The sequence below is a fragment of the Anser brachyrhynchus genome (assembly GCF_964034855.1).
Source record: "Anser brachyrhynchus genome assembly, chromosome: 20".
Taxonomy (NCBI): domain Eukaryota; kingdom Metazoa; phylum Chordata; class Aves; order Anseriformes; family Anatidae; genus Anser; species Anser brachyrhynchus.
Window position 1 is genome coordinate 4,993,278 of NC_137713.1, and position 25,371 is coordinate 5,018,648.

Here is a 25,371-nt window from a genome sequence, read left to right on the forward strand (position 1 = left end):
AAGCACAGCCGGGGGGGGTAAGCTGCCTGGGCAGCTGCCAGGCCTTCCCCACGTACTTCGTGCTGCACGGTTTGTGCACACACCCAGGCACGGGGCTCGTTGGCTGCTCCCTGAGGGACCCACACGGACGGATCGGGGCGCTGACGGGGGATTGAGGGGGGATGCCCGGCTGGCAGCCACCTTCTTGGTGGTGCAGCTCCTCGTGGCCACCCAGGCCACCTCGCCGCCCTGTCCTGTCAGCCCTGCCGACACCTGGCTGCCCTGTGGTGTTTTGTAAGGGCACGTTGCCGCCAGCGACCACCGTGCCGTATGGCAAGGCTGTGGCACCCCAACTCCCCCCTGGGGCCATTACGGGGCAGGAAGGCGCCATGGGGACCCTCAGTGGGCCTCGCTGGGTGCTCAGGGAATAAAGGAGGGGTCCGTGTGGGGGTCTTCGCCCCCCCTCAGAACGTTCTGGAAGGCGGCTGGGAGGGGGGAGGTTAGGGAGGGAGGGGCTGGATGGGGGGGGGAGGCACCCCCGCGCGGCCCCCTCAGGGACAGCGCGCGCGGCCCGGCACAAGTTTGTCCCTCGCCGCCCACCGTCCTCAGCGCGCCCCCCCCCCTCCCCTCAAGGCCGCGGCGTGGGCCCCGCTTCCTGCTTCCGGTACCGGGGCTATAAGAGCCGCTTCCGCCCGGCCGCGCGACCCGCCGCGGGCCCCGGCCGTGTGTGCGGCGCTCCGCGTCCCGCGCCATGAACGCCCGCGGTGAGGGGCGGGGGGAGCCGTTACCGGGGCAACGGGGCTGGGGGGGGGGCTGGTTACCAGGGCAACGGGGTTGGGGGGCCCGGGGGGGGGTCTGGGAGGGAGGGGGGAGCGGTTGCCATGGCAACGGGGCTGGGGGGTGGGGGGCCCTAAGGGTGGGGGGGTCCAGGGTAACGGGCCTTGAAGGGGGTCTCGGTGAGGGGAGGGACCCGGGGGGGGTTCCCTGAAGGGGGTTCCCTGAAGGGGGTCTTGGGACGGTGGGGGTCTGGGGGGCGCCCTGAAGGGGGTCTCGGTGAGGGGGGGGAGGCCCTGAGGGGGGTCCCGGTGAGGGGGGGGAGGCCCTGAGGGGGGTCCCGGTGAGGGGAGGGGGGGCCCTGAGGGGGGGTCCCGGTGAGGGGAGGGGGGGCCCTGAGGCGGGTCCCCGTGAGGGGGGGGGGGGGGGGTCCTGAAGGGGGTCCCGGTGAGGGGGGGGGGCCCCGGGGGAGGCCCCGAGGGTCCCGGCCCCCCGCTGACGGCCACCCCCCGTCCCTCAGGGCTGAGCCCGGAGAAGGCCGCGGCTTTCAGCCGCCGGCTGCGGGCCGAGCCCCGCTTCCTGCTGGCCCAGAACGTGGCGACGTGCAACGACCCGCTGGAGGTGTGCCTGCAGCGCCAGGTGGTGCAGGACACCGTGCAGGTCTTCCAGCACGCCCTGCCCGCCGAGGGCAAGCCCGTCACCAATCAGAAGAACTCCGGTAAGCGTTTGTGGGGGGGTTTGTGGGGGGAACGGGGCTTGGGGTGGGAGGTGGAAGGTGTTCCCGGGGGTGTGGAGCAAGGGGGGGCCCTTCAGGGGTTGTTCCTGGTGTGCCCCGCTCTGAGGGACTTGGGGTGTCGGTGTGGGATCCCGAACAAAAAGCTGAGCGAGTGCTGCAGCCAGGCTTGTGCCCGCTGGGGATCAGTGGTGGCTTGTAATGGTTCAAGGCAGGGCAGTTCAGTTGTAGCGGTATGCCAGAAGGGTTTTCAGCCTTACCTGGCTTTTGTTGCCACCAAACTCTTCTAACATCTGCTCAAAATGCTTCTGAGAGCTGAAACTGAATCCCCACAGCATCCTTTTGAGTCAGTTACTGTCTTCACACCTCCGATATTTGCCTTCTGTAAAGAATAAGAATGAAGTAGTTGAGACCTGTGTGCTTCAAGATTTCTCGGCTTTAGTTATTCAGTATTTTACAGTGCCAGCCAGGACAGCGAGTCAAAGGTTTCAGAAAGGATGGTATCGTGAATCTGGTGTTTGAAGACCTTGTGCGGATTTGAGTACAAGCATTTTGGTTTAATTCTTCTTCCTTTGATCTCAGGGAGATGTTGGATCTTCTCCTGTCTCAATGCAATGCGTCTTCCTTTCATGAAAAAGTACAACATCGAAGAGTTTGAATTCAGCCAGTCGTACCTCTTTTTCTGGGATAAGGTACAGTGGTACAGGTCACAGCCTGCTAGCGCTGCATGTGCTATTGGTCTTAGTATTGGGACGGAATTTCTTCTAGGTTGGACTGTCTTAATTCAAATGGAAAACACGCGTGATAAGAAACACCAGAAGTTCCTTAAATATATATTTTAAATTAGGATAGCACACAGTGGGACTTCCAGCTTGCAAAGGAAGTTGTAAAGATCTTGATGTTCTGGAGAAGTAAAAAACACTTGAAAGAGACTTTGAGTATTTCCAAAGTTATTTGCAGGAGGCCCAGCAGGAAATGTAACCGTAATTTTCTGTTGAGCGGTCTTTCAGTAGTGCTTGTGACCTGCTGATCTGGGAGCTGTGCCTTTGCTTTCTTCCCTAAGGGAAATTGAGAAAATCTAGTGTTAGTTTGGGCCAGGCTTCGTTACATAACTTCTGTTTCACGTTTCCTGTTTCCCCCACCCTCAAGCTCTGTACTCACTCACTTGTAAATACTTGGTCTGTAACAAGAGTAAGCTTATAGGAATACTGTGGGGAAAATGGAAGTGTCAGTGGATGTGCAGGCTTCCAAAGAACGGAATATGTGGGAATGCAGTCATGCATACATCACACTTAGACATTTATCCTGTCTGTTCTTTCCAGGTCGAACGCTGTTACTACTATTTAAATGCCTTTGTGGAAACAGCTCAGAAAAAGGAGCCTGTAGAAGGAAGACTGGTACAATTCCTGCTCTCTAATCCCACAAATGATGGTGGACAATGGGATATGTTGGTTAACATTATAGGTAAGGGAATTGGTTGCTGGGAGCACTTCCTAAATTGTTGGGGAGGTAAGGAGTGAAAACACAATTTTGGGTTGGCTCTACAGTGTTTAAAACTAGGATCATGTAGGTCAAATAGTGGCTGGCACCACAGACAACCTCAAACAGAGGTTTGTGTTTACTTTTCACTGTTACCTTTCAAAAACGAGCTTGAAATGTCTGTGATATAACTAAATCTGCAATGAAGTGGTTGTCTGTGTAGTTACCTTAAAACCCGTGCGTTGCGATTCGTGGTTACCTAGCTATGTTTTTTGTTCTTTCAAAACACATTCTTTTTAGCATCAGCAGTCTGCACGCAGGCAGCTGTCAGATTGCACTCAGTAAGAAACAGAATTGATGATCTGAACAAATGATAAAGCCAAAATGATGATAATCTTGCTTAGGGCCAATAGTTAACTGCCTTATGCTTTCCTTACTTTTACCATCATTAAAGCAATACTCTGCTAAATACTCAACGAAGAAGAACTTCAGATTCCTGCTTTAGGTACACGTACTCGCTTTGGGTTGCTTTGCCTAAACTGCCCTGTAACCACTGTTTGAGCTGAGCTGTGGTAATGTTAGCCATGCAGAAACTACGAGGCTTTCCACGTAGACTGAAAGCAGGTTTATGCATCGTGAGGAGTAATAGCAGAGCTCCGAAGGTAAAGCTTACTGGCTCTGTTACTTTTCTATGCCTGAAAGTTTAGTACTGTAGTCTCTTGGAGCATTCTGCTAATGTTTAATGGAAAACATGGCAGGTTAGAAGGAGGTCTGGAGAATTGTGTAAGCTCTTCTGGACTTTGTTACTGATTTCCTGCTTTGCTTTCTTTAAGTTTCTAATGTACCACATCAAAAAGCAGCTAACCTGTTTCCTAATAACACTTCCTTTCAAGTAATCACCTTCATGTTACTAGTGCAGGAAAAAAGGATATGAATTTTCATAAACATGGGTTTTCTTGTCCCATCTCCTTAATACCCAGATAGGAAAAGGAAAAACTAGCAGTGAACCTTGATGATTGATCTTTAAGATTACTGTAAGCTGTCAGAGTAAGAAGAATCAGCGAGACCTGGAAGCTTGCTAAAAAGCACAATGTTGTTATCCATTGCCTTTTTTAATCAATGATCTTTTTCATGTTATCTTTGAAATATTATGCTTAAATCTTTTCTGGGATCTTCATTTTTGCATATTGCTGCTGGTAGAAGCTCAGAAAATCAGCAGAAGTAATTAGATACCCCAGATTGTCTGTTTACTAAACGTGTTTCAGTCCCCTGTTATTTCAGTTATAATTTGACATGCTGCCTTTGTTTATATCCATATTTACAATTCAGTGTACCTGGTAAAGAAGAAACTTTGTTAGACCAGGGTGTGTCCACGAGGCAGAAGTAGAACGGCTTTCAGAGTTGCAGCCTGAAGAAAGGTGATACAAAGATCAGTCAGAGGGAAATTATGTGGAATGTGGCAGTGCTGGTCTTACAAAGATCCAGTTTAGGTAGGATCATCCTTAGCAATAATTAAGGAGATGTTTAGTGTCTGAATTAGACTAGCATTTGCTTTCATTTGTATAGTGAAACATTGTGACACCTTGTAAAGCCACAAGCTCATAATGTAAGTTTAGAATCACAAAAGGAACTTGTTTATTTGAAGCCTGGAGGTTACTTTTTTCCCCATTCAATCATTACAAGTACTCACAAATGTTTAAACAAAGCAGAGAAAACTTTTGGATGCTGCTGCTACATCCAGAGCTTGCATGGTGTGATCTTTAGTACCATGATGTTGGAAATAATTGAGCTGTTGCTGATGTTTTATAAATGTTCAGGAGGAAAGGAAACTGGGAAGTTAGTCACTTAACCTTAGATCAAATACATGGAATAATTCATAAGAGGCCCAATTTTTCTGGAAGATATTTCTGGAAGCTAATTTTCAAGTAAGCTTTCTTCCTGTTGAAAAAGATCTTTAAAAAAAAAAAAGCACACTAGTTTAGAGCTTTTTAAAGCGTCAGATGAATTGATATGGGGCTACTCAGGGATTCCACCTCTTGGGACCTGCATGGAGTGCAGATCTGAGGTCAGGATTCTGTCAAAGGAAGATGTAAACTTTGAGTATTCATAACTTAAATGAGAGTTTTCTCTTATAAAGTCTCTGCACAGAAAACAACCATGTAGTTTTTTTTGTGTGCATGAGCAGAAACACTAGCATCTGTTGTGGCAAAAAGACAATTGTTAACACATACCTTTATTACTTTCTTTTAGAAAAGTATGGTGTGGTTCCCAAGAAATACTTCCCGGAGTCTCATACTACAGAGGCTACTAGAAGGATGAATGAAATCTTGAATCATAAGGTAAAATTGGTTCAGATCTTACGATTAAAGAAGGAGAGGGAGTAGGAATGACCCTGCTCCAGGTATTCCATCATTTTTTTGAGTGAAGTATCAAGTGCATCTCAGCAATTGTTTTGTTCAAAAAACAGCTTAAAATCGTAGCAAGGGAATGAGATTAATCTTGAAATATGGAGCAGGAAACTGCATTTATGGAAGATTGCCATTGGCAGGCTTCAGTAGCTTGAAAATGCACCATAGTTTTAGTAGCAATTGCTCCTAATCCTCAAACCTCTGAAAAGTTGATTCTCGATTTGCGGTTGATTAAGTATATTTCTGAAAAACTAGCACTTGGCATGTAGGTGATTCTTCTTCTGCCCCCTCAGTGTTCACCTACCAGTATGCCTATGTTTCTTAAGATTGCTGCCAAATCTGGTGTTAAAGATCAAAAATACATATTGTAGAAACACTAAATCTTGAAAGTGAGCTTGCAGTACGGAAGTGTGTGCAGCTTTATCTGAAGGAAGGTGTAAACTTGTGCTCTGAACTACAAAAGTGAATTTATCTGGGGAGATGCTAGTGTAGGCTGTTAGATTAAAAAGGCAATTTAAGCTTTTTTTACAGCAGGCTTTGATTTTTCCAGTTCATATGGTCTGTGCTCAGATAAAATTGCCCTTTGAAATACATATAAAAAATGTAAAATGTGTTGAAATGAGCTTAGACATAACAGTGGTGTTAATGTTATTCTTGTCTTGAACATTGGAAACCAGCTGGTCTTGAGGGAGCCCCACTCACTGCTTCTCGGCCTTATGGATGGTGACAGTAATGGGAGGCATGTACTCTTCCTACTGCAATTCTGCATGCAGTGGGGAAATGCTCCATTATTTTTATCAACCAAGAGATCAATTATGCATTAGAATTGCAAAATAAATTTTGTAGTATGGAGATGGTCTGTGTGTGAGTCACAGAGGTGGTGATGTGTATGGATGTTGCAGCATCGGTTATGTTAGGGAGCAGAGAAACCAAGCCTTAAGAAAAGCTAATGGCTATAAGCTGCAAATCAGTAGTTGGAAAATAGCAACTGAATTGCAAGTATTTGTGTTTTTTTTGCTGATCTTTTACTTTTAAACAATTATCTTGATTTTAAAGAATTCTCACAAGGCTTTCTGAAATGGATTTTCTCTTCATTTTGAAAATATGTTAGAGTAAAATGGGTGCCTGTAACAACCAGATAAGTCCTGAAGACTGATGAGGCAGCACCTTTCATAATCTTAAAATGGCTTTCTCCTTAAACAGATGAGAGAGTACTGTTTGCGGCTGAGAAACATGGTGGCGAGTGGAACAATTAAGGAAGAACTTTGTGCTGCAATGGACACTATGATAGAAGAGGTAAATGTGGTGCTAGTCTTCTCGGAACAGGACACTAGAATGGAAGAGGGGTTTTTTGCTCACTCTCGTTCTATAGCTATCAGGATCAAGCAAAACAAGTGCCTTTATTTGCCTAGCGTGGGATGTTCTGTATGGCAGTACAGTTAGAGGTATTTAAATGTTTTTTAGTGGCTTGTTACTTACATCATTCTGATTTTTCATGCTTCCAGGCAAATATCCTGAATTTAGATTCCAGAACTTAGTTGAGATTGATGCATTTCTGTAGAAAAAAAAAAGGGCAGCATTTTGTATCTTAACGGAGATCAAAATAGCAACCTATCAAGCTTTTTTCAACTTGCCTCTTTCTTAGCGTTTAAAACTGCATTCTGATGGTTTTGAGCGTAGATTCCTACAGCACAAGTGTTGTTACAGAAATCCCCCACAAGAGAGCAGAAAAGAACAACAAAAGTCAGTGCTCTGCATTGTGGGAAAGATGTGAGCTAAAGGCCAGGCTGAATCCAGCTGTGATCTGGTACTGGGGAGCAGCAGAGGAAGGAACCACAGCATCTGGTTTTGGCTGTGGGAATTAACTCAAAATCAAATCAGTCAGTAAGTCTGTGGAAATGGTGTTTGTGTAGTGGCTGGCCTTCCATCTGTTCACTGAACGTGGCAGTGGCACTTGTTCTTATTCTGTAATTCTTGTAATTGAGGTTTAAATAGCAGAAGTTAGTTTTAAAAGCTCAGGAGGGTGTGCTACTTTGATTTTTTTAGCCAGGTGCATACATGTAAAATTTTTTCATTTGTTTCTCAAGCATAATGCAGAGTGACCCAGTGGTTTTAATGTCTGTCCTTAGACGTCTCAAGAAATCAAGTATTTTCATCATGTCTTTTTTTTTTGCAACCAAATAAACATTGAGATTAGGCAAAACCTACTTGGGACATTTCTGCCAAGATCTAAGCAGTTTCATTAATATACAAGTATTAATTAATGTCTTCACTTAAAGACCTGTAGCTTTTATCTAATCTTAAGGTTAAATTAAAAAGGCAACTTGTAGATGTTCCTTGGGTTACGTTATTGAAACTAAAATATATTATGAAATGCATACCTTAAGATCAATAATAGTTCTGATTTTTGAGCCTGCCCTGCCCTTGTGTATGTTGCAAATCAGCAGCTAGTCCAAAAGTGAATAATGTAACTTCTGTCCAAAGTGTGTGTTCAAAAGCCCTTGGAGAATTTTACAGCAAGCTATCGAGCTTCCCAGGGCTGGCAATGTTCTTTTTTGAGGGCGATGACATACAGTTCACTCTAGAATGTCACTTTATTTGTTTAGAGCCTCTTGCCCTTTGATAAAGGATCCTGGAACTATCATTAGAGGCTCATTAAACTAGTTGTAACTTTTTTCTAAAAAAGGTTATACTTAGTTCTTTGTGGTTAACACAGCACTTCCTCTTGCAGTAGTAAGAGTGTTTTGCAACTTCAGTGGTTTCACTTAAAATAAATGCTGTAGCTGGAATGTGCAACTGCACCTGTGTATTTTAAGAACACTTAGCTTGATAAGTATGAGACAACTTTTATTTCATGCTTTTATATGTAAGTGGCTGTTCATCTATTTTCATAAGTGGCAAAACAACTTGCCTTTGTTCTGTGAAGTTTTATTTGCATATCAAGTCTCACCTCACTTATGCTGGGAGGTGGTGCTCTAGCTAAAACAGGGCAGCCGCACTGGAACGTGGGATTAAATATTCACTCCAGAAGTGTTTAAACATTCTCCTTATCAAACTAGAGCACAACAGGTCAGAAGTTGAAATCAGTGCAGTGCATGTGATTGACTTTCTTCCTTCACCGTTTTCCTTTGTAGACTCTTCCTTATCAGGAGCCTCCTTTTCCTCTCCTTGCTTGTTTTGTTTTTTAGCACAATCCACTACATCTTTGCCTTATCTTGGTTCCAGTTGTTGCCAGAGTGATACTAGTCACCTTTTAGTTTAAATGCATCTCCTATGGGCATTGATGGAGGAAGCTTTTTTGATAGTAAGGGTTGGCCTTTGAAGGGTGTGGTGGAAAAAACAATCGAGGGAGGTCATTCACAGTTAACTGCCTCTGTTAACTTGAGACTTTCGTCTCCATCACTTTCCTTCCTCTGGCTGGAGCTTGCTTGCTTGTTTCTTTCCTTTTAGGCATTTTTCTTCTTTGGCTTTCATAACCACAAGTGGTGAGAGCTGAGGTTATCTGAGGTAATGTGGGTGTATCCACAGCAAATGCTACTTTTTGTGCAGTGTGCAACATTAAATATTTAGAGTAGATTACGGATTTAAATTTGCTCCTTAACATATTTGTTGATAAATAAAGGTGAGTTCCTCCAGTAAAAACATAAGCCCACACCTTAGTTTCAACCCATAATTAATCTATTCATTTGTTTTCATTAAGCTGCTTGGAGCAGCAACACCTTTATTTGCATCTTGTACACAGCCAAATAGCGAATGTTACTTAGCACGAGCAGTGCACACATTTGCCATTAGCACAAACTGCTTAAAACACAGAAACCCCATAGATCTCTCCAAATATTTGTCTCTACTCATCTTCAGAACACAATGAAAAAGGGCAGAAAACCTATTAAGAATTGGGGTTGTTCTTAGTGTGTGAAACTGCGTACAACTCCTAATTTACAAGCACTTAATGAGCCAGCCCACAAGTGCTGTTAAAGCCTGAGGTTTTGTTTCTGAGTTTAAAAAAAAAGGTAGTAAATCCCAGTTCTGTTTTTTAAAAAAAAAAGTGCGTGTGGTTATGGAGGCTGTCTAGCTTTGTTAATTAACAACTATTTCCTATGGTACCTTGGGATCATATAAATCAGCTCAGCTGGCTCCAGAAAAAGTAAGTCAGCTCTGGGAAAAGTATTGTCTCCACTCCTGTGAAAGCTGGTGAGAGTGACATGAAGGCTGGCAGCCTAGGAAAGCTGGCACAAACCAAAGGAGTTGAATCCTAGTGCAGAAGGTGCAGTTTAGATTTGACTCCCCCTTCTCTTACTTTAAAACTGTTGGTTCTTTGCAAGGAAAAGTCTTGCACTGAAGATATGGATGGGCAGAGCTGAAGTAAAGTAGTTTCAGCTGGAGTAAAACAGTTTAAAACTTGTTTAAATGATTGAATTCTTTCCGTCCCCATATGAGCTGTGACAGATCCTGCTAAATATCCCTAAAGACAGTCATCTGATTACTGCCTACAAGATAGCACATTTTATAAGCCCTGTGAGAAAATACAGTACAGGTTAAGTATTCTTTTATAGTCTGGTTTATAGGGAGGTTGACTTAATCTCCAACTTCTTGTGGTAAAAACAGTCAGTAGAAAGCTGTCATCTGCAAAGGATGTCAGTCGGGATGGGGATCTTCAGTTAAATTACATAATCTGCCATCTTAACCCTAAATGGAGGCCTTGTTAAATGTATTAAAGCAGATGAGAAGATTATTCTAGGATTTTGGAAAGAGGCAAAGGCCCATCGCTGAAGTCCAAATCAACATTACAGGGAAAAAGGGATTAGTATGGGAAACACTGGGATAAAATGTGTTTCACATAAAATGTATGTGTTGGAAGATCTGGTGTCTCTCCGTGTGGGGCAACTCACCTGCTAGAACAGGTAATGCTGACTGTTAAAGCTTTTTTAGAATCGGTTTGGCAATATTCCTCCTGCACTGGAAAATTTTCTTGATAGAGAAGCTTCAGAATTACTTAACAAAATATTGGAACAAGACTGGGCAGTGTATTGGCTTTTCCTTTTTGGCTGCTGCATTCCTAGAATAGCCTGGGATTCAGATGTTTGAGCTTCTGCTGGTTTCCTGTGGCGTTTCAGATAGATTCTTCAACTGTTGCAACATCTACAATACAAAACTGCAAATGTGTGTACGTTTATTCACGTGCTTCCAAGATGAACGTTGAGATTGTGTTTCTCCTGTTGATTTTCATGTGGAGAAATCCATCAATGGCATTTTTGTGGTAGGAGGGGCAGACCTGCATGTTTTGGCAGGTTCACAGCTGTTTGCTTCTCTGCCCAGGTGTTCAGAATAGTGAGTACTTGCCTGGGCAACCCTCCGGAGACCTTCTGCTGGGAGTTCCGGGACAAGGAGAAGAACTACCACAAGTACGGTCCTGTGACACCAGTGGAATTCTACAACGAGCACGTGAAGCCGTACTTCAACATGGAGGACAAGGTTGGGGATGCAGAAAGGCAGTGGCTTCCAAAGACCTTTTTGCTTCTAAGCACACACCCCAGCTTATTTTCCCCTGTTGCAAGTGTCCTGTCCACACTTGCAACTGCGCCGTGTGGGATGGGTACAGCTCCCACAAGTCAGGTGGCCCTGTGTTTATTTCCCAATTTCCTGTTTGTGCTGTGCTCTTCAATTAGCTGTGACCTTGCATTGCACTTCAATGATTTTTAATAATATGCAATGATCAAATCAGTCATAAAAGCTGTAAGACAGCCGTTAGAGGAAAGGAATAACACATGAAACTCCTATGCTACAATTGGAAGTGTACTGGTAAAACTAAAATAAAAAGTGAAACCAGTACTTCAGCCAAGCTGCTTCTCTGCTATGGGACAGACAGCTAGCCTGGAGAAGAGTAATTGTCTGAAATCCACCCAGATTCTCTTCTCAAAGATTTCAGTTAACTTTCACCTTAATTTATAATGTTTTGTTTGTTGGCAGATTTGTCTAGTGAATGATCCTCGGCCTCAGAACCCATACAACAAGCTGTACACAGTGGAGTACCTGGGCAACATGGTAGGAGGGAGGAAAACGCTCTATAACAACCAGCCTGTTGATGTCTTGAAAAAATTGGCTGCAGCGTCTATTAAGGATGGCGAGGTTTGTTTGGCTTCTTTTCGTGGATGACATGGTGCAACTCTTGTAACATAAAACTCATTGGGATATGGCCTAGACATGACTTTCTTCTATTTGTAGGCTGTGTGGTTTGGCTGTGATGTTGCAAAGCACTTCTATGGCAAGCTGGGAATCAATGACATGAATATGTAAGTAGAAATCAAAACAGCATACCACTTCGGATACTTAGCTAGGACACAAAGCAAGCTTTGGCTGCTTAAACTGATTTGTACATACACTTTTTATGTAAACAAAAGTATTTGAGCAACAGAAATGTTTTTCCACTTAGCTAAAATCTTAATTGCTTGTAGCACATCTGTAAAGGACTGTTATATATTGTACCCATTTGAATTGTCTAGTACCTGGTGAGAGAAACCCCTAAAGCGATGGGTCTTTTGCTTTTATTCTGACACTGTAATCGCAGAACTTGCAGGCCTGTGCCCTGGTTTCCGGCACAGGGAAGTCTACTGATTCCCTGGTTTGTTAGTGAGAATGCCCTGCATCCTTTTTTGATACAGTGTATGTGGCTTTTTAACAGATTCAATCATGAGCTGGTGTTTGGTGTCTCTGTCAAGAACATGAACAAGGCAGAACGACTGATCTTTGGAGAATCAATGATGACCCATGCCATGGTCCTGACAGCCGTCTCAGAGAAGGTAGGGTCTCCATCCTGAAACTGTGATGTTTGCACAGATGTATTTGAATATTCTGGCAGCTTGTTTATATGTTCTGGGCTCATTCACAGTGTATAAGCTGTTCTGCTAGAGCTCAGCATGTGTGCGACAACGCCTAGGTTGTCTGTCCTTACTGTTGTTTGCCTTGTGTTCAGAATTATAAATATTTAACCAGTATGAAAACTTTAGGCGAGTAAAGGCTTTCTTTCCTTCTGCCCACAAACTTATTGGAGGTGGGGAAAGGAAGTTAGATTTCTGGTGTCTCAGAAGCTATCTTAACTGGTTTTAAATGCAGATTCTGATGCACGTTGCTAAGCAAGGAATGAAGTACAACAGCAAGCATTTACCACCCAATCCCGCTGCATGAGTTACTCTGATTTACCTTTTACAGCATGATGCTTATGTTAAAATAGCTAGTAGGAGGCACTTGGCAGCGATTTTAACCTTTGGCAACCTTGTGCAATTGGGGAAAATGGTGTCCCAAGCAGCTTTATGGCAGACAGTAGGCTGAGGTGAATCCACAGCTAAACCTGCTCCTGGCAGTATAACAAAGCACAGATGAAGTAAAAGGAACCACGCGAATATTTACACTGTAGGGTTATTTGCAGTTTTGATCTTTCCCATTATTTCCAGAAGTTGTCATTATTGAAGTTTCTCTGAAGTGGTCTCTTCCTGTCCAACATGACCTTGGCTTGAGAAATAACAGCTTGCATGTAACTTAAGTTTGCTTCAGCTCCAGAGTTTGAAGACTTCAGAGACTGCTGATTCATAGGAATTTGAGTTGCTTTTTACTATTCAGTATAACTTTTTTCTACTGTGTTCTGCATTCTGAGCTCTTAACACTCGTATTTTATGTACTAGATTGTGTGAATACATCTTTAAGAGTTTTCATTGCTTTTCAGTTATGATATATTTCTAGTGTTCAAAACCTATTTATCTACTTGTGGCTGAAGGATGTTTGTACATCCCCAGTTATGGGTCGCACTTCACTGGAGGCTATAGTTTATGGTCTATATTTCAAACTTTGTACTTTTGCATACCTAAAAGTATAGTTGCATAAAATCTCAGATATGACCTGATTTTCTTAGATATGTATATAGAATGAAAAGATCTTTTAAGAAATTATTGTTCTTTGTTTGAAGGATAGTAATCTACTTTTATTTTGTTTCTACCTTGTTTGAACATGTTATCTAATATTAAACCTGAGCTTAATCTAAAGGAGCTTTGATAAATGGTTGTAAAAATGCAATACCTTGGATTTACTACTTTATAAAAAGGCTTTGAAGATTTAAAAAAAAAGTATTAAATTTTACAAGGTAAAAAATTGCAGATTAAATGCACTTTTTGGCTAAATGTAATATATGTAAACAAGTTTATACCAGTTTCTGGCCAATAGCATCAAGAGTTGATCTGTGCTTTGTCTAGTAGCTCTTGAGCATCTAATTTTAAGGACTTATATTTTAAAGTGAGAATAGAAGTGATACAATAGCATTCACTTAAATATTAAGAGTGGATTTGTAGGATGTTTTCCAGGCTGTTTTTCCCTTGGTTCCTCAAGGGACACAGGTTTTTTGTGAGAATTTTTTTAAGGTACCAACAGCTTGCTTTGTGGCATAGCAAGCCTATGGATGTGCTTCCAGTACTTTTATGTACTTAATAGATTTGAACTTGTTCTTAATAATACTGTTCTAAAGCAGGCTACAGTTGTTTTATTGCCTGTGTGCCTTTTCTGGTTCCTAGCTCAAGGAAGTGATGCGTTTATTTCAGAAGGCTTGCAGTGCACTGATAGGTGATAGGGAAGGCTCCTTAAATTCTTTCAGCTAAGTCCAAACTTGAATTTAGGTCAGTTTGTTCTCTTTAAATATTTATTGCAGCTTGTCATCTTGATCACATTTACTCATACTTCATCTAAGCAGATACACAAGTAGTTAAGAAAACAATTTTCCCAACCATGAGCAATAAACCATTGTCTGAAACTCAGTGTCTGTGGACTTTGGAGTGGAGCTCTTGTTTGCTGGTGCTGCATTTAGATTTGAAAGGGTTGGCTGCCATGAATTCTCAGTCCTTCACTACTAATAGTCATCTTCTTGCTTTGTCACAGGATGGGCAAGAAGACTGCTTTGAAAAATGGCGAGTGGAAAACTCCTGGGGTGAAGATCGTGGGAATAAAGGTAAAGTAATTTATAATCACAGGTTATCAAAGGTCGACCAGCTTATTAGTATAAAGCTGCTCATTTGTCTAAGCAGTGTATGCCAGTTTGCTCTTGATCACAAGACAATTGCCAGGTATTATCGCTGGAAAAAGAAAAGCAGCTTGTAGCAGTTTGCCAACTGTAGTAGGGAGAGAGCAGAACCTTTTGTTTCTCATAATCCTTTGCTACAGAACACACATCTGAGATGTCTGATAGTGTTACTTTGAGAGCATGGTGGTACTTCTATTCTGAAATACCAAGAATTCTAGCAGGCATGTAAAACAGTCTTTTAAAAAGGGGACAGTAAATAAGAAATGATTTGCAGTACCAAATAAGATGGGATCACTTTAAAGAAATGCCTCAGTGTGCACTATAGAAATGATTTCCCCTTCTAGTATGAAAGGGAAAATAAAGACTTCACTGCAGTACTTGTAAATGCACTAAAGTTTTTGGATAATCTTCCGAAGTTGTATGTGAAACACAAGTGTTTTAGATTTTAAAGCACTGCTTATCAATCACTGCAAGCTTTTACTTACTTTTAAGTTCCTTTTACCAAATCAGTCTGACTCGTTCCAGATGGTGATGTGAACAGTTGCAATGTTCTAGCTCTAACATCTGTCTACAAAAAAAGTACTTCTGGGTGCCTTTCTAAAGCCATGCTAAAAACATGACCTGTGGTGTCCTTGCAGTGTTCCTCCCTGGTATGACAAGCACGAGCAACCAAAAAATCCACAGTTAACGTGCAGTTCAGCTTGTGGCAGGTTTCTGCATGAACTTGCTTTCCTGTTGATGACTGTCTTGGCCTGCCCTACTGTACCTTTAGAAAGGATTTCTAAGCTCTGCAGGACTGTAGCGGGGCAGATGAGCCAGCCTGGCATGGCACGTGGACAGGCATTGTGGGCAGAACGGTGAGTCACAGTGAGCAGTGGTTTAGGAGATAGCTTCTACTTGCTTCCCTGCTCAGCAGGGGCACGACTGGAGCGATGCTCCTCTGCCTGGTCGAGTTGGGCAGCTCTGATCCTGCCTGGCCCTAGGTGAGTGGGGCTGGCAGTGTGAGAGTCTTTGTTCTGCTGAGGTCTGCAGTCAGTCAGCTCATCCTAAACAACTGGAGTGCCGCAGGACCTGTGACTTTTTTCTCATCTGAGCCGGGCTGGATGTGCACATAGTTGTGGCATGGTGACCTCTCTGATGAGCATGCCAAGCCAGGCTTTGGTTTGTCCAAGGGCATAATACAACAGTCACTGCTGACCGCATCTTTCTCTTGCAGATAAATCCCAAATGTTGTGGATTTTCTTTTGGGAATAGACTATTTTGGGAAAACTTTGTTTTAGGATGTGGTCTACTTATACACTTTTGATATCTTATACATGAGTAGCAAACTAAAACAGAGTATTCTTGGAATAGTGTCTTAATTTGTTCTGGCCCCTTGGTCTGGTGTAGTCTGTTCTGAGTTAACTGTATAAGTTCAGAGCAGAGTATTCCATTAAAAAAATCCTTATTCTTGACAAAACCAAGCAACTTTGATGTTAAGCCTTCAAGGCTTATCAATCCGACAGTAGTAAAATGTACTTTGGAACATGGCATTAAGTAAAGAAGACAAATCAATACTGAAGTATCAAAACTTTTCTTCTCTCCAAATACGAACTAATAAAAATCTTGCAATGTTAAACACCTTTACATATAGAGAATAAAACATAGAAATACATGATTAGTTGTGCTTTTATTGTTGAACGCTTCATTTTGAGATGCTCCAGATACTTGGCTTGCAGTGGTAGACTGCTACTGGTAGTGTTAGAAGAACACTTCCAGGGAGGAAGTGTTGTACTCAGCTGGCTTTACGACTGCTCAGCATGGATTTTTAGTACTCAAAACTTTCTGAAATTAATAGGTGTCTGTCAACATCTCTGGTTTTGTTTGTCATATACGTTCCTTAGTCAAGGTTCAGAGCTGTTTTTTATTAGTTGGATGAAAACTGGGCTTAATTTCAGGATATTGGCTATTGCTCCCAAACTGCAATGTAGTATCATAGAAACATTCAGGTTGGAAATAGCCTCTAAGATCATCTGGTCCAACCGTTAACCCAGTACTGACAAGTCCACCACTAAACGATGCTACTAGGTTCTACATCTACATGCTTCTTGAAGGCCTCCAGGGATGGTGGCTCAACTGCTTCCCTGGGCAGCCTGTTCCAATGCCACACAACCCTTTCAGTAAAGAAATTTTGTAACACCCAACCTAAACCTCCCTCTCTTCCAGTAGATAGATCAGAGTAGAAGCTGTACCTGATGAGCTGTGATTGAGCAGTGGCAGTCCTGTGCCGGTACTGCTGGGCTTTAGGAGCATCAGTGAACGTTCTGGCAGAGCTGCAGAGGCTGTGATGTACAGCACCTACAAATGAAACAAGTGCAGTGTCTCAGACTTTGAGTTGGGAATAACACTAATCCAGATACCTGGGTGTCCTCAAGCTTTACTTTGAATGTTTGCCAGCCTTGTAAATCCGAGCTGCTACTTGGTTTGCAGCAACAATTCATCCTCATTAGACACTGTCTTTTTTCCAAATACGGATTTACTTTTCAAGAATGAATTCTTCTAGAACTCCTTAAGAAAAGCTAGTTGCTCCTTCCAAACATAACTGGACTCCAGAGTGACTTGAATACACCCTGTCCACACCTTCTATGCATGTGTTGTGTGCACACCAGCTGTGTGAACTTCCTGGGTGAGTCACTGTCACTTATCTATTTTGTTTGTCCCCCTCACTGGTAGAGACCACTGTCTCTGGAAAGTCTTGCTCGCTGTCTGTATTTTGTTTTGGTTAGGGAGTTGTCTTGAAAAGTGCCTTGGCAGAAACCCTTATCAGAACTAGAAAGCTTGACTTCTAGTTCAGACTGCTTTTTTTTTCAGGGAGGTGAATCCCTTAATAATTTTGAGTATGGCTCAACAACTTACTGTTTAGCTAAAAGTAATTGGACATATCCTTGGGAGCTCATTCTGAAACACCAGAAGAGGCAACAGGGTTTTTTCCCCTCCACCTCCTGCCCTGCTTTGTCCCCTCTTCAATGTCCAGTACTAGCTGGTGTGGGAGGATGAGCATTTGTACCCTGTCCTGACTCTCTTGCTATACCACTGAGTCAATCTGGCAGTGAATTTTATCTTATCTGCTTTGTTAAGAAGTTGGGAAGCTGTGTTGGGATAAGTCCAGTGCAGAGAACCAGTGTCCACATTAGTAAAGAAAAGGCCAAGAATGATGTTAAACTTGGCACATCCCCGTTGAGGCCCAGTTGGGTGTGGGGGATACGAGCAAGCCCCAACTCTGTTATTGGATTATTGGACAGGATGATCGAGTACAGCCCGCAGCAAAACACCAGAGTGACTTTGTCATTAAAAACATAGCACGAAACAAAAACACTTGGTAGGAAATGAGTGTTTCATATGGAGTCCCTTGTGTTTTGCTGTGAGCACAGTCTGAGGTGCCAGAGGATCCCTGCTTCCCCGGCCTTGCATGGCACAGGACTGGAATGAGTGACTCTTGGTTTGGGTATTTGGGAGGAAGTTACTTATATGCTGAGACTCAGCAGTGTGGGCAGAGCTGAATTCTTGTGGTAGTGCTTGTCCAGGAGAAAGGGAAGCCCTGGGAACAGCCTAGCATTGCCTTCTGCTAAATACTTTGTAATTACATGCATCTCTGCTGTAAAAGTTTCTTGGAATCCGATCTGGTTTTCCTTAAGGAATGAACACAGCTGCTGACAAACACTGCTTGTTTTTTTTTTTGAGGTAAAAAAAGTCACTTCCCAGTAAAATATTTCCTTTCTGTGTTTTACTGGCACTTTGTCAGCTATACAGGCAAGTTTAATTATACTGCTTACTCCTTTGTTTGGAAGACACAGTATGGTATTCCTGAAGTTTGAACCCAGCTTATCCCATCAGATATCTGTACTAAAAGCAAGCAGGAGGTCTTCAAAGAGGAACACTAAATCACGTTATCACAGCCACTTGATAGGGGTCCATTTGTTTGTTTTGGCATGGAAAGTGCTAGCTGGAGATGTACCACAAGAAAAGTCATCTTTTGACTTCATCTTCTGACTTTTTGTCTCTTTGACTGTTGCATACTTCTGCATGAAGACATTTTAAGGATTTAACTGTACACACAGTGTCGTATTCATATACGAATATAATCCTATGAGTGCATTATGATGGGCTCTAACTTGTGCTCCCCGTGGAGGAGTTAAGGTACGAGCACAATGTGGCTTGTATGAGGTCCTTGAGGAACTTTGCAAGGGCTTTATTTTCAGGTGCCCAAATGCTAGGTTAGGTAATAATTCTCAGACCATACGTCCTCAGCTGACCTCTCCCTATCCAGCAGCTTGTTACTTTCAGAGTGCTGCATTTTAAGTTTTCCGTTGGGTAAGTTAGAAATGTGGACCAGCTTCATGCGAAGAGGAGCATACTCTCAGGTGTTCTGTTCTGTTAGAGCAAGGTGCTGCTGCCTATGAAGTCTGTCTCCTTGTAATGAACAAATTGATAATGGCTTTCATTGTGACACCGAGCGCAGGCCTTCTCAAAGAGCGACCTTACTTATTTGCATGTTCTGAAGTTCTGCTCGGCGTTTTCTTCTTGTTCAGACACTGCGATACTAATCAGCACTGTCAAGCTTTGAGATACAGGATGTCAGAAGCAGAGTTCATTATCCTCTCAGGGTGCAATTACTTGTTGGCTCTTGGGAGTGAGAGGTTTTTGTGTGTCCCAAGAACTCATATCCTGAAGAGAGAATAATCAAGGCAGCTCCCTTTTGGCAATGTTTCCAAAATGGCTTCTAGCTCGGATTACAATTGATAGGGTTTTTAATTTATGGGAATTATCTGATCTCTTGCTTTAGAAACAAGATGGTGTAGATAGATGCATTTATTGTCCATATTGGACATTTTCTTGTTTCATTTGATTGTGATGATACTGTATAAGGACACGAGGAACTTTATATAATAAAGCCTTCTCATCTGTCTTCTAAATGCTTTCTTTCTCCCTGCTGCTGTGTTTTCAGCTCTCTTTGAATAGTTTGTTTCTAGTGGTAGCTTTCTGTTAAAACCTGTGATACTCAAAACATGGCTTTTTCCCCAGTTCAAATGCTGTTCACTGAAATGAAATTCTTGATAAGAATTGCATTAAGGAAGATAACTGAGATTTAGTTCAGCCAAACTGATTTAGAGGCCTTTGCAATTGAGGAGAGCAGATAGCTGCCTTCTGTTAGAGCAGGAATTGAAACAGCAAAGTTTGGTTTAAGCAAGAAATGGCTTGGATATTCATCTGGAAAATTTCCCTTTTCTTACTAAAATCCTGAAAACTTCTAAAGCCAGAGAAGCAGGTAGTTTTGCATTCTGACTAAGTTTTCAAGGCATTCTAATTAATATTATTAAAGTATTTCCAATGCTTATTCTAACAGGTAAGTCAAACTGACAGTTATTCTTGATCTTGTTTTTCCTAGTAATTTTCCTAGTAAGTTTCTTGGTTTTTCAGTGCACATGAAGTGCATCTACTTAGCCTACATGCTAATTTATTTGATTTTTTTTATATAAGTCCTGAGAGATACAGAAGTATGACTAGGTCCTGTTTGTAATGGATTATTAATGTGTGAAACTTGTGACTGCATCACTGTCTCAGGTCTCAGTAATGGTTCTCTGTTGTAACAAATGCTTTCATCTCCAGGTTACCTGATCATGATGGATGACTGGTTTTCTGAGTATGTGTACGAAGTTGTGGTGGATAAGAAGCATGTACCAGAAGACATCTTGGCAGTGATGGAGCAGGAACCGATTGTTTTGCCAGCCTGGGACCCTATGGGGGCTTTAGCCAAGTGAACTACAGAATATTTGCCTCCTAATGGTCAACCAGAAGTAGATGCAATAGAGAATCCGAGTGGTTGGAAGCCATAGCCAAATGATAATGTGACCAAGCGCTCAGCATGGTCCATGTTCTTGAAATGTAAGTTAAGGATCTTTGGGAAATAGCGCTTTACTGATATGTCTGAATTAAAGCTCTCAGGCTACTCTGCAAAACTAAAAAGGGAAAAGGAAAAAAAACTCACTATGAAATATATTACAAGTGCTGTCAATGGCAGTTTGATTTTATCTTAAATTTTAAATAAAAAAATCAGAATAGTAACTCAGTAGAATTGTTTTGATCAGTGTTTTCCCTAGACAAGATGGCCACAAAAGGCTATTCTTTAGAGTTAACAGCTAGGTGTTAGAACAAATACATCAAGATACTTATAAATTAACCATTTGTGGTCTGTCTTATACCATAAGAATGCCCAAAATATTTTATACATTCACATTTTTAATTTTTCTGCCAAGGGAAGAAGTTTTGAAGGGTACATACAATTGACACTGCTGAACCTTAGGAACGGTTTACCTAATTTACCCTTAGGATGCTTTCTCTTTCAGCAGCATTGGGGGAAAAATAACTTGGTTTCCAGTTTCACTTGTTTTTATTCTTCCATTATTGGGATGGGACTGGATAACCTCTTATCAAGGCCCAGTGATATGTCTGTGTGTACAGGAGCGCTATTTTTCAGTTATATTAGCAAGAACAACCATAAATGTTCACAGGTGGAGTTAGTGTCATGCTCAACAGAAAAAAAAAATTGCTGCATTTTATTTGGATGTTTTCAAAAACAAGATGGTGCTATGAAGCTTTTGAATAAACACTTTCTTAAGTGACTGGTACAGCTCTGGTTTCTTTTTTGAGCCGCATGGAACTATTGAATGTGAAAGATCAGTGACCTACAAACAGACCTAAGCAAGTCAGAATGTGAACAGGAAAACATGTTGCTTTATATTCTTAGTATTCACAGATGCTTATCTCACTGAACAAATAAAAAATAAACACCATCTCACATGCTACAGACACTTGAATAGTTTGGTGATGAGCACAGTGCTAATACTTCGATTTAAACTGTGACAAAATGGTGGGTTGTCTTTACATACCCTGACAATTGTCCTGTTTTGTCCTGAGTTTAGTCATAAGCAACTAAGAAGGTAAGTGAGGATATAGAACCACACTGCCAGCTACCATGGGTAGTAGATAAATATTGCTCAAGTCAAATGCAAGCAAACATGTTTGTTATGGCTGTGGTACTCTACAACTTGGTTTGACTCCTTCCATTTGGACTACAGAGGTAGACAGTTACATGATTGTGGAAGCAAATTATACATTTGTATATCTAGTGTAAGATACATATGTATGTGTATATATGTATATTAAATGCCAAGCTAAAGCAAGCCTGCATGTTGCTTGCTAAATGAAATCCAGATGAGGGTTTAGCTAGGAGTCACTCAAGCTGATTAAACTTGCTGCAGTTAACACTTCTCGAATTGGGTGGGAGTGCTGCCTAGATGGAAAACAATTTGGTGTGGAACAGCAGCAGGGCGGTTTCGTATTCCACTTGAATGATGCTGTTTAAGAATCTGTCCTCCGCAGTATTTCCGGCAAAGGTAACAAAGCTGTTCTGGAGATGAAGACTCAGAATGCATCTTGGGAGTACAGTGATGCTATAATTTGGTTTCCCTTCTAGAGTGGGAAGAGTGGAGGTTGTGGAAATGTGAGTGGTAAAAGGCTGGAAGAACCATGGTGTTGACTCAGAAAAGGGGAGATATCACATTCTTTGAATTCATACATAGATAAGGAATTGTTCCTTACCACTGCTCATGATAAATGGATCAAAAAGTCATGGGTTTCAACTACAAGGGTCAGTGAAATTAAGAAAAGCTTTCTAGTGATAAGAAATAGAAAAAAATGGATTGCCTGAGGATGTGATGCCTCCCTCCATTGTTAAAGATCTTCAGTTGAAGGTTACAGAAAAACATTTCAGAAGAAAGATCTTCAGTTGAAGGTTACAGAAAAACATTTCAGAAGTGACATTGACAGAGCTGATCCTTTTGGCAAAGGGATGGGCCGGATGATCCTTTGAGGTCCCTTCTGCCCTTGTGGGTATGTGATGCACAGTTTCTGCCTCGTGCTGTTACTTGCACCAAGGCGAGTAAACAGCCCTGTACTTGATGCAGAACCCTGGTGGCTCTGAAACAAAGCCAAATCTCTGGGGAAGCTGTGTTATGCACAATATTTTCATTATGACTAATGCATGTGTTTTTTGGTGCTTTTTTTCAGCCAAAAGGTCAGCATTTTAGTTTTTCAAAATCTTTCTACTTGTGACATTACGCTAGTTCTATTCCCTCTACGCTTTCTACCAGAGGACTATAGCAGCCAAGGACAATTAACTTTTTCTCTGGAGTTTAACTGGCTAACATTTTTGTTGCATGTGGCAGCTCTGATGATTAAGTTTGGTAAATCAAGAACTGTTTCCAAGCCAGTTTTTGTTAATTTGAGTGTTTAAAAGTATTGTCCGGTGTTGTGCTTATCTCTGGAGTACTTGCCCAGATATTTCCCAGTACAGCTTTAACAACAGTGTGGTTTTTTTTTCCTTTCCTTTAAATAAGCACAGAAAATCCACATGGCTAAAACACAGAATAGGAAATGAAGCCAATCTGGCAGAAGCAGTTTTGCATTTATGCCCAGCAATTTTATACATTCTTTAGGAGTGGGGAAAAGGAGGGGAAATACGTTTGTCAAAGTGAAAGCTGTGTTTCTGCTGCGAGAACTCCAAGGGCAGTTGAACAAACAGTTCCAAGGTTCACGATAATGACTATCTGTAATTTAAGGCTGGTGCAATAATTAGGTAGGATACTTTCTGTTTTGCTGCCTAGGTGATGATAATCCACAAAAACCAGTCCTGTGATTTTCGAAGGAATCACTAGCTGCAGTCTTGCTACGTAGCTATCCTTGTTATCCATAAGGCACGCTTGTATCTTACTAGCAAGTGAGCTTGTTTGTAAATTGTAGTTTGAAACACACAATCAGTATGTATAAACTGATGTTCCATTAACAGCTCCTGTTGATATCATATCTAGTTTAAGGCAGAAAAGTTTCTGAAAACGCTCTGGGTTTCACCTAGATTTGTAGTATTTGTGTGGGTATGGCTGCAAAGAATTAAAAATAAAAACATCCACAGTCTTCTGAGAGATGTTCTAAAGCAGAAGAAATTCTTTTTGCACAATAAAAGAAAACCAAAATGACAAAGTAATTAGCTATAACTGCCTCCTTTTCTATTTAGTTTTCACTTATTTTTGTGTTAGTATCCAGGTCTAATGAACTTTGGGTGCTGCTAGCTAGCACAACATCTTATTTATATTAAGTGTTAAAAAATCCAGAATCAAAGTTCCTTGCAGTGTATTTTCATGTCCTTAATTTTTCTGGTGAAGAGATGATGGGAAACCGCCCTTCAGTTGCTGCCTCAGAGAAGACACAATGGTTTGCCGGACCACACCGCCCTTTTGTGCTGGCAGGGCGAAGGGGCTGTGATCAGCACCCCTCAACTGGGGGATCGAGAATCAGGACAGCTGAGTAGGTGATGGAGAGGCTGCGTGCTCCGTAGGGAGGCAGAGAAAGGTGTCTGCGTGCCGTGCAGCACGAGGCACCATGGGATGCGGGGAACCTCGGCCTCTTTGTGTTGGTGGAAGTTCACAGCCCGGAGATGATGGAAGGAGCTGACTTGGCCCAGCACCCCTCCGGCACAGAGCAGTGGGGGAGTGCGTAAATGAGAAGCAGACTGCTTAGCTCCGGTCCTCAGGAAATGGTCCAGAAAAGATCAAAAATTAAACTCTCTTCAACGGCAGGAATGGAAATCATTTGGGAATAAGCCCAGCTTGCTACAGGTGTAGTCTCTTGGCAAAGACAGCTCTATGCCTTATGAGCTGTAAACCCAGGTCACAAAAGTAAATAAATAAATAAAGCTGATAAGGTTATTAGGTTAGAATAAAAAATGAAAAACAATTATTCATGTCTGTGTTTGTGCTGTTTGTTTAGTTTGAATCTTTTGCATGCTCTTAAGAAGACCTTTGGATTTTTGAGGAACCAGCCAACTAACAGTTTCCTAGTTTCCTTTTCCAGTTTCTGTCAATAAAGCCATGTAGTTTTCATGTGACAACTCAAAGTTACTCGGACAGTTGGAAAATATTGACAGATAATGTTATACAAGTCCTCTTCCTCAGTTTCAGTCAGAAGTCAGAAAATAATGAGCACCGCTAACTAAGGAAAGGAAGAGGCAGGAGGTGAGGTTACATCCAGGGGCAGTCTGTAGGTTCTCAGAATCGCGTTCTTCCATCGATGCTCTGGTGGAAACAACAAAACATCTCCAAATCCATCTACCTGCCAGCTGTATATCCCAGCGTGGTCAGCGTAGAGAACAGCAGGGAAGGACAATCAGGGTTTCTTCTTTTATCCCAAAGCCAATCTTAATAGCTTCTACATGTAATCTGATTCCTAATTAAGCAAAAGAGAGCAACAAACAAATATTTTAGGATTTGTTTATGTTATTCTCAAGATTGCTCCTATCCTCTTATTGGCAGTGAATCAGAAACATGCTTGCAGAATTACTATTAATCCCTCGGTACAGCTGGTACTACTGTTAGTAGGTAATTTTGCTGGTGCTTCCCATTCCTGTGCTGGCATTGGTGGCTGGAATCTACGGCTGCTTTCTCTGTGGAGAACTGTGGAAGCGTCTGAACGTATGTCTCGTGGGAGGTCTGGTTCATTTTCTCTTGTTTTTCTGTACTTTCCCTAAATCATTAGGATTTTGCCCACTGATGTACGGAAGATTCACTGGAATTCTGGAACAGACTCTGTACAGCACCCAAAAGTTTTTACGTATGGGTTAAATGAGTGTCCTAATGCTGAGGGGCCAGCCTGAAATCTTAAGTCTGTTATTTATATTACGCCCCAAAGGCTCCAGACTGTTTGGCAAGAAATTAAAACAACAACAACAAAAACCATGCTGCTGCAGAAGACATTAATGGAAGAAAAAAAAAAGGAACAAAAAGGCCAGGATAAGTCATGAAAGGTGGTTTTGTGTTCTTCATATGCTGTTTTTCACATTGCAGCTTTGT

The 25,371-nt window shown here is 42.1% G+C and overlaps 1 protein-coding gene across 1 annotated transcript; it reads left to right on the forward strand.

The window, feature by feature from the left end:
- The first annotated feature begins 593 nt into the window (after nt 1-593).
- On the forward strand, nt 594-21,090 carry BLMH (bleomycin hydrolase). Its single transcript, XM_080563271.1, has 12 exons — nt 594-743; nt 1,274-1,471; nt 2,069-2,178; nt 2,809-2,950; nt 5,216-5,304; nt 6,577-6,669; nt 10,690-10,845; nt 11,341-11,499; nt 11,596-11,663; nt 12,053-12,170; nt 14,290-14,359; nt 20,078-21,090. Exons 1-12 carry the CDS (start codon nt 731-733, stop codon nt 20,227-20,229), a joined length of 1,368 nt encoding a protein of 455 aa, XP_080419397.1. The 5' UTR covers nt 594-730; the 3' UTR covers nt 20,230-21,090.
- The last annotated feature ends 4,281 nt before the right edge of the window (nt 21,091-25,371 follow it).